The 12,863-nt window shown below is 33.9% G+C and overlaps 1 protein-coding gene across 12 annotated transcripts in view; it reads left to right on the top strand.

Moving 5' to 3' along the window:
* The window catches only part of EMSY (EMSY transcriptional repressor, BRCA2 interacting), an 83,901-nt gene that overhangs the window by 21,892 nt on the left and 49,146 nt on the right, over positions 1–12,863 (top strand). For all 12 annotated transcript variants that reach the window (XM_063094007.1, XM_063093995.1, XM_063094006.1 and 9 more), the window contains one exon: positions 5,089–5,365. In XM_063094007.1, coding sequence (XP_062950077.1) covers positions 5,089–5,365 — 277 coding nt within the window. The remainder of the gene's footprint in view (positions 1–5,088; positions 5,366–12,863) is intronic.

The following is a 12,863-nucleotide window of genomic DNA, read 5'->3' as shown; positions in this document are numbered from 1 at the left end:
TGTCCATATTCCCTTATTCACCTACCTCCCTTCTATTCCCTTACTCTGTTTTATTTTTATTCATTATATTTATATTCGTTATATTCATATTTTATTCATTATGTTCATTATATTTAGTTGACATTATATGGCAAACTTGTTTATTTTCTATTTCTCTCATAGACTATAAGTTGCTGAGGACAGAGACATTGTCCTATTCATCATTATATTCCCTAGTGTTTAGAACAGTGCCTGACATATAGTAGCTTATTAATATTTGTTGAATGAATTAATGAATTAATAAATGAATGAATAATAAATGAATAAATAGATCTGGTTCCAATACTAGCTTTGCCACATCTCTTGAGCCTCGCTTCCTTTATAAAACAAAGATAGTAGTATTTTCTGGAGTTACTGGGAGAATTAAATGAGATGATTCATGGAAAATACTTAACATAGTACTTATCATGAGTGCTCAATAAATATCACCTAACATCATTAACATTCCAATCTTTTTTGGTGGATTATGTAACAATACTTGTAATAGATGAGGGGTTGCCTATAAATGAAGTCTGTGAATTTTTTTTTTCAATTCACAGACTTCATATCTTTATTTTTTTTCAATTGAGAATAGATAGTTGAGGTTGTCAAACTTGTGATGCTTAGTAGAGGGCATAATTATCTCTGAAGTTACATATGAGTCATGTAATAGATTTTAGGCTCAGAACCATAGATTTGTCTTATTATGTTTAAAAAATAAACATTTAAAACAAATAAAAAATAAGACTCATTCATTCCACAAATATTTATTGAGCATCTACTATGTTCCAGATGTAAAACTGTACTCTTTTATTTCATGCGTACTCAATGCCATAAATGTTATTATTTTGTGGACAAGCTGAGTATGGGTAGGACTAAAAAATATTTTTGGGGTGTTTTGTTTTTTGTTTTCCTTTTGCTGGGTAATTAGATTTTAAAAAAAATCTATCTAAGGCTGTTGCCATTACTGCATTCACCTTGGATCTCTCACAAATCCTGTGTAAGGCAACTTAGGAATTATTTTAGGTACAGTGACTTTTATATTAAGTATAATTATTTATAAATTTGTGGACTTTATTCAAATTTGAATAGGTCATATATTTTCAGGGTAGACAAATTCCCATCTATGTTAGTGCGGTGCCTTCATTTTAAATATAACATTGTTACAGCACTTATATAAACAAAGCAACAAAATATAGCTTTATGCTTTCATGTGCTTGATTGATATTTTTCATTTTGTCCTTAGGGTGCAAGTCCCAGCACTCTTAAGGAGTTTTTGTGAGTGCTAGAAGGTCAGTAATTTGAATTATGGCCTGAATAAACACTGTTTGGTTCACTTGGTTTCAAAACCCCTATATTTCCCTTGTTGTAATAAGTAACTTTAAAGTACAAGTAGATTTTCTCTAACGTGGATCTCCAATTTTGGATAACCCCTTTTCATAGCAGAAATCATCTTACAGACTAAAATCTCAAAATATGTTTTATCATCTGTATCTGTAACCCAAAACATGGTCTTAAAGACTATAGATTTATTTTGCTGAAGTTTTGTTGTCTTAATGTTAGAAGCCTACATGCATACTCTAGTTCTGAGGTTGCAAATATTTGACACAAGTGTGAATGCTTCCCCTTCCTTGCCCATGACAGACATTGTTAATTAACTGTGACATACTTTCCTGCCAAACCTTGGCGAATCCTCATTTGTGCTGCAGAGTCCTTATAAGCATTGTGCTCTAGGAAGCTACTATAGTAGAAGCTAAATACAGTAGCTTCCTGGAGCGCTGTTAGTTCAGAACTAGCAAAGTAAAACTTAATTGGCATTACTACTCTGATTAGTTTGCCTGTGGTAGTAGCTATGAATTCTTTGGATTCTCAAGGGAATGAGAATTTGGGGAAAAGTTAAAGAAAATGTTTTTAATGAAACAAAAATAAAGTACATTGAAATACATTTCCAGATTGATTTGATCTATAATGGCTTTACTGATATCCTTTTAACATTTTATTATTTAGTAGTAGTAATCTACTAATAAGTATCATTTGTTGACTGCCAAATATTGACCACCTGCTATGTGCCTAGCACTATGTTAGATGCTTCACATCATTATGTCATTTAATACTTTTAATGATTTTGCAGAATAGGTATTATCCCCATTTTATAGATGGAAATTGGAGTCCAGAGATTTTAATATGTCCAGGGAACTGCCATTTGTAAGTGGCAGAGGTAGGATCTAAGCACAGGTTTATTTGACTCTTAATCTTGTGGTCTTTTTACAAATTGGTCTATTTCTCAGTTTGTATGATGGTTGGTTGTTGTTTTTCTAATAATTCTGTATAGATGTTTGCTGATCAAGTCTATATATTATGCTGGTCAACTCAATATAGGTGTTTGCTGGTCAAGACATATTTTTCTTAACTCTTCAAATAACCAGCAAACTCCTCAAAGTAATGAACAGGTGCTTATATCTTGTAATTCTCTGTAACATCGAAAATATATAATAACAATGTTTTGATCGAAGCTTCTTTTGAGATGTAGGTACTGAGTACAGACATACTCAGTAAATTTTGACTGATTTAACTTCAGGCCTTCTTTAGAAGTGATAAAAAAATGAAAAACTTTCTTGCTTAAATGCTTTTGATTTTTTAAAACAGTTTTTCTGTCTTAGGAAGGCACATAAAAAAAAATAATTTCAGTGAAAGAGGAAGGAGATACTCTGCTCTGTTTTGGTTATCACTATACCACCATTATACTTACCCCAGAATAAAACTGATACTACAGATTTAAATGATTTTTGTGTTCTCAACTGTAAAATGGGGATAATAATAGTATAGTCATAAGATTGTTGGGAGATTTAAGTAAGCCAATACATATTAGCTCTAGGAGCTGTTATCGATTCTCTTCTTTTCTTAACCTTGTCATTTCCATTCATCAAGTCCTATTCTCTTTACCTCTCAAAATAATCTGAATCTGATCGCTTCTCTTTATTTTCACTAACACTCCAGTCCAAGCAGCCTCTATCATTTCTCGCCTAGTCTACTGCAACAGCTTCTTAACTGGTTTCATTGCTTTCGCTCTTGTCTCTCACTGCATAACAGCTAGAGTGATCTTTTAAGATATAAATCAAATTTTCTTGTTTCCTTACTTAAAATCCTCCAATGGCTTCCCAATATACTTAGTATAAAATCTAAATTCTTTACTTTGGCTTACAAATTTGATCTGACCTCTGCTTACTTTTCCAATCTCTCCTTTCTCTATATGCTTTTGCTATACTGGCTTTCTTGCTGTTTTTAAATACATCAAGCTAATTCTGACCTTAGGTCATTTACTTCATACTGTTCTCTCTGTCTGAAATGTTTTGTCCCTAAATCATCTACAGTTTTTTTTAGCTCTACTAGCTAAATTTTGGTGTCTCTTTCCTGCCTCTCTTTTCATACATTCTCTGTGTCAACCTATGAGCAAATCCTGTTGGTTTTACTTTTAAACTATATTCAGAATCTGTTCACTTTTTACTGCTTTCACCAGACACGTTGGTCCCCCTCATCTCTGCTTGGTTTTTTACAGGAGTTTCCTAATTTGTCTCCCTATTTCTACCTTCCCTGCCTTACTTTACTTTTCACCTAGCAGATAGAATAATGCTTTTTTTAAAAAAAGAGACTTCATTTTTCAGAACTGTTTTATATTTACAGAAAAATTGAGAAGATAGTAGAGTCCTCTTATACCCTGTACCCAATTTCCTCTATTCTTAACATTTTACATTAGTATGATACATCTTTTATAATTAATGAACAATATAAATGCATTGATATTAACCGAAGTCCATGATTTATTCAGATTTCCTGGGTTTTTACCTCTTGTCTTTTTCTGGTCCAGGATCTCATTCAGGATACCACATTATATTTACTGTGCTTGTCATGTCTCCTTAGGCTCCTCCTGACTGGAAGTTTCTCTGACTTTCCTTGTTTTTGATTACCTTGACACTTTTTTTTTTTTGGTCCCTGGCCAGAACAGGGATCAAACACTGGACCTTGGTGTTATCAGCACCACGCTCCACCAACTGAGCTAGTCAGCCAGCCCCCTGCCCTGACACTTTTGAGGAGTACTAGTCAAGTATATTTTAGATGCCCTACTATTCATGTTTTTCTCATGATTAGACTAAGGTTTTGGGTTTTGGGGAGGAAGAACAAAGAGAGAATGTGCCATTTTCATCACATAATATCAGTGGCATACCTGCCTCCTTAGTGCAGTAGGTAGCACATCAGTCTCATATAAGGGACACATGTTATCAACATTAGTGTACATGATCTAGTTTTCTGTCACTTCTCTGCAGTTGTCTCCTACTACTCTCTACCTTATACATTCAAATCCCTTTCATTAGGTCCTTGAAATTTCTTGCTTCTGCCTGAATGTCCTTGTATTTGTTACTCCCTGTGCCATCTAGGTAGCAATATGGTTCACACCCCTACTTCCTTCTGAATTCTGTACAAATGTTACCTTACAGAGAGATCTTCATTGAATACTTAATAAAAAATCATCCAGCACTCTCATCATCCTTTATTCCCTTATCCTGCTTTATTGTCTCTTCCATTTGTCTGTACCTGAGTTTTATTTACTTTTTTATTTGTTTATTGTTTCTCTTTCCTTACTAGAATGTAAGCTCCATGAAAGTATGAATTTTGTCTGTTTCATTTGTTCTTCTATTCTCCAGCATCTAGAACTATGCCTGGCACATAGTAGATGCTCAATAAATATTTATAAGTGAAAGAATGTTCAAATTACTTTCTGGAAATATTGTGCCAATTTATACTCCCTAAGCAGTATATTGAAATGTTTACTTTGCTGAATCTTGCACAGCATTGAATATGTCTTTTAAAATTCTTGATTGGTAAAAATTGTTGCTTTTAAATACATTTTGATGATTACTATAAAGAAAAGCTCTCATATATTTTAGTTGTATATTCCTGTCTGTTGAATTGTTTTTTCATGTTTTATAAGCTATTTTGAATTGTATTTAACTGAGTCTAGATACATTAATAGTATAGTAGGTACATGAAAATAACTTATTTTCCCTTCCTTAGGTTATTATAGTGACCACATCACCAAGTTCAACCTTCGTGCCCAACATTCTCTCCAAATCCCATAACTATGCAGCAGTTACTAAGCTTGTACCAACGTCAGTCATTGCTTCCACAACCCAGAAGCCGCCAGTGGTTATAACTGCTTCACAAGCCTCTCTGGTCAGTAGTAGCAGCAGTGGCAGCAGCAGTTCTACACCATCACCTATTCCTAATACAGTTGCAGTAACAGCTGTGGTATCCTCTACACCATCTGTGGTCATGTCCACAGTAGCACAAGGTGAGTGATGATTTACCATTTAATTCTGTCCCTGTTGGTGTATGGGAATTTTGAAGAAAACTCTGGGTGTGTTCTTTGCTTTGGGTATGAAGGTCCCTACTGTTAGGTCAGAAATTACCACTCCCCTCCCCCAGTTTGAGAATGTCAAGATAGTGGGTTATTCAGTTTTTTATATTAATATGTTTACTCCAAAGTTTTTTTTCAAAAATGTGGAGTGCCTAATCACCTAGGCAATTAACATTCATAAAATGTAGGTTTAATCTTGTCACGGCAAATTCAAAGGACTATACAAATGTCTTTAATATAATGAAAATTTTTTATGAGAAACTTGAAATTATATTACTATATGTTTTTCAGAGGAAACATCAAATACACAACCAAAGTAAGTGAATAAGTCGTAGAGGAAAAGGATGGTTTCAGGGACATGCCACTTGTCTTTTCTTCAGTCTCCTAAATTTTTCTATATGGATAGGTGATGGAAGTATTAAGTGAGAGAGGAACTGAGAGCTGAACTCAAGGACAATTGTTCCTTCATAGCAGAGGAAAGATAATGTAGAAACCTCAGTTTCACTTTAGCTTAAATCAGTTTAGTTTTCCTCTATATCTTTATGTTCCTCCCATATGAAAGGCAAATAGCACACTGTCAGAAATTTTCTTTTTACAGTGTTGGTATGTCTTAAGACAGGGATCAGAGGGAAACGTTTTTTATACAGAATTCATACTCAACATTTACAGTCTATCACAGGGAGCATAGAAGCAATATAGTAGGGACCTTGGTATTTTTATTGAATTTTACTTGAGTATATAGCTTAAGATATACTGGGGCTTGGAAATATCCTAGTTTATGAACTAGTAGTGAATGTAAGCACTCAAATAAAAAAACACAGTGTCATGACTGCCTTAGTAATATATAGTGTGTTCTATATAACTGTGTTAGCAAGGAAGAAGTTACATAGTTAACAGTTGTAGTTGGTATTCTTTCACTCTACAGCCCTATGGTAGGATGTGAGAGCATCCGTCATTATTTTCTGGATCTGATACCTATTTAATGTCCCAATCAATGACAGGAAATATCAGGCTTCAAATTTTCTTTTATGTGTTACTGTGAGTAATTTTTAAAAACCATTCCAACCTATTTGTACAGCAATAAACTATAATATAGTATTATTAAATATAGAAATAATTTTAATGTAGAAAGTCTTTTAAAATGCTAGTTACATATTCTAAATTCACCATTTCAAAATTTGAAGGTGAGAGAGAGAAAGGCCACCTGATTTCCCATCTGACTGACCCCTATATGAAAATTAATGTAAATGATCATCTATTGATAGTTGTTTTTCACTTCTAGTACTGACCAAACAGTTTGGGTAAAGTTTTATTGTATTAGAAAGATTACTGTTCTTCCAAGGAAGATGCTATTAATTGAAATGAGAGGTAATTCTCTTGGTTACTAATGAAATATCTTCAAGCAAAAAGAATATTCAGTGTTTCTGATTTTCTCCAGGTATCCTCTGATTCTCTTGGGAACTTATGACTTCTCACATTTTCTTTTTTGCTTCTTAACATGCTACATTTCTTTGAGCCTTATGTAGTTACAGGGGAGCTGGACATGACTTCTCAGAGATTTCTCATAAAGTCACTGCAAGCTGACAGAGCATGAGGCATATGAAAGTCAACTATCTGAATGTAGATACTCAAGGAAACTATGTGATTATTTTGTTTCTGTCTGAGATATTTAATTTAGATATTGTATTATTCTGTTTCTGTTGCTTATGACAAAATACTTGGAACTGGGTAATTTGTAAGAAAACAAAATTTATTGCTTACAGTTTTGCAGACTGGGAAATCCAAAGTCCAGGGAACACATCTGGTGAGGGTCTTTGTTGGTGACTTTACAGCAACACAGGAGTCTTACATGGCGGAATGGTGGAGCAGAGAGATAGAAACTCTCATGTGCTGTCCTTTTAAAGCCCCCAGAACCACACCCATGACTACTATTATTATAATCCATTCATTAGGGCACAATCCTCAGAATCTAATCACCTCCCCAAAGGCCCCACCTTTCACTTACCATAATAGGACTTCCCACCCTCCTAACAGTCACAGTGGGGATCAAGCTTCTAATACATAGAATATTATAAAATAAGGACACAATTCAATCCTTATTAGATATTATTAGTGCTAAGAAATTAAGGCATTTTATTTTTTAAAAGGTGGATGTTAGCAGAAGTAGTAATACACAAACTGCACTTGTGATTCTGACTACAAGGCTTCTGTAGCAACTCCTGTGTGAGTAACTGAGGGACAAGGGCATTCAGTGTCTGCTTCTACTGTGGACTAGTGATAGACCGTTTTAGAGCTATATATCTCTGATTATTCTTGTAGGGGCAGCTGGTGGTAGAGGGGAAAGGGTTTAAGTCACACTGACCTGGTGGGAGACTCCATGTTTAAAGTGTAGACATGGTTATAAAAGTAGGGAGTTGCAGGGGATTGTGGATGATTGGCTCATGCTGTAGGAAGGGAAAGGAACTCCTTAATACTTGGAACATGGGAATTCTTAAAATTATATCAATTAGATAATTATAACTGATTATAATGCCATTATCACAGGAGGAATTATAATGCCCTCTCTCTTGTTCTTTACCCTTCTGCCATGGAATGACACAGCAAGAAGGCCCTCCCCAGATGTGATGTCTCAATCTTGGACTTCCCAACCTCCGGAGGCAAATAAATTTCTGTTCATTATAAATTTTTTAAAAAAATTAATAAGAAAAAATGTATTATACTTGAGATGTGATGCATAATTTACAAATAAATGTCAGGCCTACAAAAAAACATTATACCAGTTAGAATGGTTATTCTGAGTTGATCATCTGGAGGAAAGGATAATATATATATATTTTTTTATTATGGAAAATTTCAAACATGCAAAAGTAGAGAGAATAGTAAAATGAATCCCCGTGTGCCCATCACCTACCTTCAAGGATAATCAACACATGGTCAGTTTTGTTTCATCTGTATTTTGTATTTCCCTCCACATACCCCTGACCTGGAATTTTTTGAAGCAAATCCCAGCAATCATATAATTTCACCTATAAATACTTCAGTATGTATCTTTTAAAAAAAGATCACAACTCACAATATCACTATCACACCTAAATTTTTAAAAACAATTTCTTGATATAATAAACTATCCAGTTAGAATCTAAATTTCCTTGATTGTGTCATACTTTTTTTTTTAAAAAAAAGATGACTGGTAAGGGAATCTTAACCCTTGATTTGGTGTTGTCAGCACTATGCTCTGCCAAGTGAGCTAACCAGCCATCCCTATTTAGGGACCCAAAACCGTGGCCTTGGTGTTATCAGCAGCACACTCTCCCAAGTGAGCCACGGGCCGCCCCCCCCCTTTTTTTTAAGAAAATTAGGATACAAACGAGGTGCACACATTGAATTGATTGATATGGTTATGTCTTTCTTGACTTACAGGTCTCTTTTCTCTTTTTTGTCCCTTGCAGTTTATTTGTTGAAGAAATAAGTCATTTTTCCTGAGAGTTTCCCATAGTATAGATTTTGTTGATTTTATCCCTGTGGTGTGGTTTAACAAGTTCTCTTGTTCTGTTTACTTCCATAAAACTGGTAGTTATATTTAGAAACTTGATCAGATTCAAGTCTGATTGTTTTTGGAGACAGAGAAATGAACATTTTCTAAGTGGTATTGTGTACTTCCTGTTGCATGACTTTAGGAGGCATATGATGTCTGTTTTTTTTCTCTTTAATGATATTAACATTGACCAGTGGATACAAGTGTTATCCTTTTTTTTCCTTTTTTTTGGGCTGCTGGCTCATACAGGGATCTAACTCTAGGCCTTGGTGTTTGTTATCAACATCACACTCTAACCAATTGATCTAACTGGCTAGCCCACCAAATGGTTTTAATAGCTATTGATAATGTTTGCCTAGATCTATTATTTTATTGATTGTTGCAACATGGATTTTATCTTTATTTTCTTCGTATATGAGCTGGAATTCTTAAAGAAGAACCTTACCTTATTACCACTGCTTACCCTGAGATACAAATTCTTATAGGAAAAGCAGGATAAATGCCTGATTATTTCCTTTATTTATGTTTTTACATGAGTTGTTTCAGTGGCAAACAAGATTTTTACTCTCCATATCATTAAGATTTTTGATGTCTATCAATCCATTGCAGATATTCTCTTCATGCTGAAATTGTCCCATCCTTTTTAGTGGAAGCCTCTTCAAGTTGGCTCCTAAAGTCTCTTGACACAACTATGTTAGTCTTTAATGGTTTCCTTGTTTTGTGGTATGATGAGATGTTTCAAGTTCATCTTGTACATTTCCTGCCCCAGATTTGGAATTAGAAATTGGTTTCTTAGTGGAAAATGGTCTTTAGACGTCATAATCTGGGCACTGTGGAAGTGGTCATTGCTACTGGGTTGGTCATTGTTCCAATGTCTTTTTTTTTTTTTTGGAGGCTGGCTGGTACAATGATCTGAATCCTTGACATTGGTGTTAACACCGTGCTCTAACCAACTGAGCTAACTACCAGCCCTTGTTTCTACGTCTTTGTGTTGGACAGAGCTAGTAGAGTCCTTTATATTTTAAAGGAGGAAATACATCATCAGTTTATACTGCTATTACCAATTCCAATTTAGAATTATGAGTTTTTACTTTTTCTATTTCTATATTTGTATCTTCTTTCTTCTCTTATACTGAAAATCCTGGTTTCTAATGATTAATAAAATTGCATATTTGATTTATCCTATACTGTATAATAGTTTTAGAATAACAAAACTAATATGATTAACAATATAATTATTAAACAATTTAAGATTTTGTTATGATTCTTGGGTTTTTTAGGGTATTCTCACTAAAAATATACAGTAAAATTACAGATGGTCCCCAACTTAGTATGGTACAACTTATGATTTTTTGACTTTACGATGAGTTTATTGGGGTATTAAATGCATTTTTGACTTAAGTGGGTTTATTGGGAAGTAACCTCATCATAAGTTGAGGAGCGTCTGTATTTTTAAAGTCACTTGAACTAATTCTTTTCTCTGTAGTTGAGCATTAATTCTGTATTCAATTAGGTTAATTTGTTTCATTTCATTTCATTTTTTAGGAATTGCCATTGTAACATTTTTTGCTTAGTTTTATTTATAATTATGTAAAATAATTATGTAGTTCCAGAGTGAAATCCACAAAACAAGGTATGTTCTGGGACGTCTACCTTTTATCTATAACCTCTATTGACTTCCCTGATAGGTAGTCTTTTTTTCTTTCAATTAGTTTTTTATTTATCCTTCCATTTTTTAATATATAAGCAAAAATGTGTATATTATATTTTTCCTTTTTCTTAGATAAGAAGCAGCACATACTGTTGTGCACTTTAATATTTGGAAGTGATAGTTTTTAATTTGGTGGTTATAAGTCTGGTTCTGGTAACAGAGAAAAAGGTGAGAGTTGAATGCTCTGTGTGTGTATAAAAGGAAGTAGTTTCTTTTAGGTGACTGCTTTGTATTTGATTCTTCCCCCTTTTTCCCTCCAGATTGCATATTTATCAGATTAGAAGCTGTAATTAGCTTTTTAAAATCTCTCAAATCCATCTTCAAGTTTTCCATTAACCAAAGAATGGGCTATTGTTAATTATTTAGCTTGATTTTCACTTTTTATTCTGCCTGTTTGACAGATAAATCCTGTTGCCACTGTCTTTTCTCTTACTTTGGTAAGATGAATTTTCTTTCATCCCATTTTCTCCCTCATATTCTTTTGTGGACTTCATGCGTTATTTACCTAATACTGTGACAATCTTCTGCTGACCTTTTATTTTTCCTCCCTGACCCAAATTCAAACTAAATAAAATGTTGCTTGCAATTGCAAAGTACCGCTAATACTCTTGCTCTCTTCACTTAATTTTCTTTCGGCTGGTCCTGAATGCAGTTTGATTTTCATTCTTGTTTCATGAAATCTTGTCCTTGTGAAATCCCCCAATTCAAATATGGTCCCCATTTAGCATCTAATAGCATTTGAAAGCTTTTTAAAACCTGGAAGTATTAGTGAATTAAACCGCTTTAGAGAACAGTAGAGAACAGAAGCCCACCAGTAATCCCCATCACTGTACCACAATAGCACTTTACGTTTTATGTGCGAGTATTATTGGATTTTTATCCATGTGAATAATATTTTGTATATATTTGGAATAAAAAGTCCATATTCCATTTGGTAGCATTCTTTCTTATAACATTGCCTCATTAGCATTCTTTGATTTTTCTATAATTATCCTAATGATTTTTAGTGCTGTTTAATATTTCTATTACTGTTGGATAATTTATTAAATTATGCTCTTATTGTTGGATATTTAGTGTGTTTCCAGGTTATGATATTCTAGATTTAACTGTAGTGAACATTTTTGTGATACAATTGAGACTTCTATTTTCTTAAAACCAACACTCAGGAGCAGTATTGCCAAATGAAAGAGATGGAATTTTTTTGTAGAGTTTGCTACGTGCTATATTTTATCTCCCTGAATTATACCATCTTGGAATATTTCAGTAGTATCTGGCCACTATTAAGTCCTTATTCTTTTTGTTTAAAAAAAATGGGGTGGAGGGAATTATTTCTAGGATTAAAAAAAATTGAATGGCATACTTTTTAATGAATATATTGTTTTATACCTAATTTTTTTTCTTTAGTATCTATGGGAGTAAGACAAAACATGAGTAAAGTTCTTACATTTATGTATCATCTTTACCCTTCACATAAATGGTTTTGCTTTTTTATGTTTTTTTTTCGGCTTCATTCTTTCTCTAGGGCCCATGTTAAAAACTCTTGAGTATTTCATATTTATTCAAAATGACCAATGTAGCCTGAACCATAATTCCTCCAAACATGGACTAATATGTTTGCTTTAGGAATAGTCACAACAGACTGTATTCTTTTGGGCATTCAGATGTTTAATAAATTAATTGTTACAGAGCCCCTGAATTGTTACTATCCAAATTTACTTGCAAAATGTGGTAAGTGATTGAATGAATGACTTCACATAAATCTGCATTGACTGAGTGATTGGTTTTTCACAATAAGAAAATTTATTGCTGCACAAATCCAGAAGTCCGGAAGAAGGGAGGCAGTAGCTCATTGGAGCCATGAAGGAGTTTCTTCTCACCTTCTTTCTGTTTTCGTTGGTGTATGAGCTTTTTTCTCAGGTAACTCCCATTATGGGCAAGATGAGTGCATTTCAGGTGTCACATTCAGCTGTGAAAATGTCCAGAGAAAGGAGAGACATCCCCCTTCTGTGGGTCTCTCTTAGGAAAGAGAAAAACCTTTCCCAGAAGCCTCCCAGGAGAAGATTCCTCTCATGTTGGCCACAGCTTTGTTATATATCCTAGCCTAAAGTAGTCCCTGGCAAAAGTAATGGGGCCACCATGACTGGTTTAGATCAATTAAGAGTTGTCCTCTAGGACTGGCTTGAGGC

The sequence above is a fragment of the Cynocephalus volans genome, chromosome 4, assembly GCF_027409185.1.
Source record: "Cynocephalus volans isolate mCynVol1 chromosome 4, mCynVol1.pri, whole genome shotgun sequence".
Classification (NCBI taxonomy): domain Eukaryota; kingdom Metazoa; phylum Chordata; class Mammalia; order Dermoptera; family Cynocephalidae; genus Cynocephalus; species Cynocephalus volans.
This window is presented reverse-complemented; position numbering and strand designations above follow the sequence as displayed.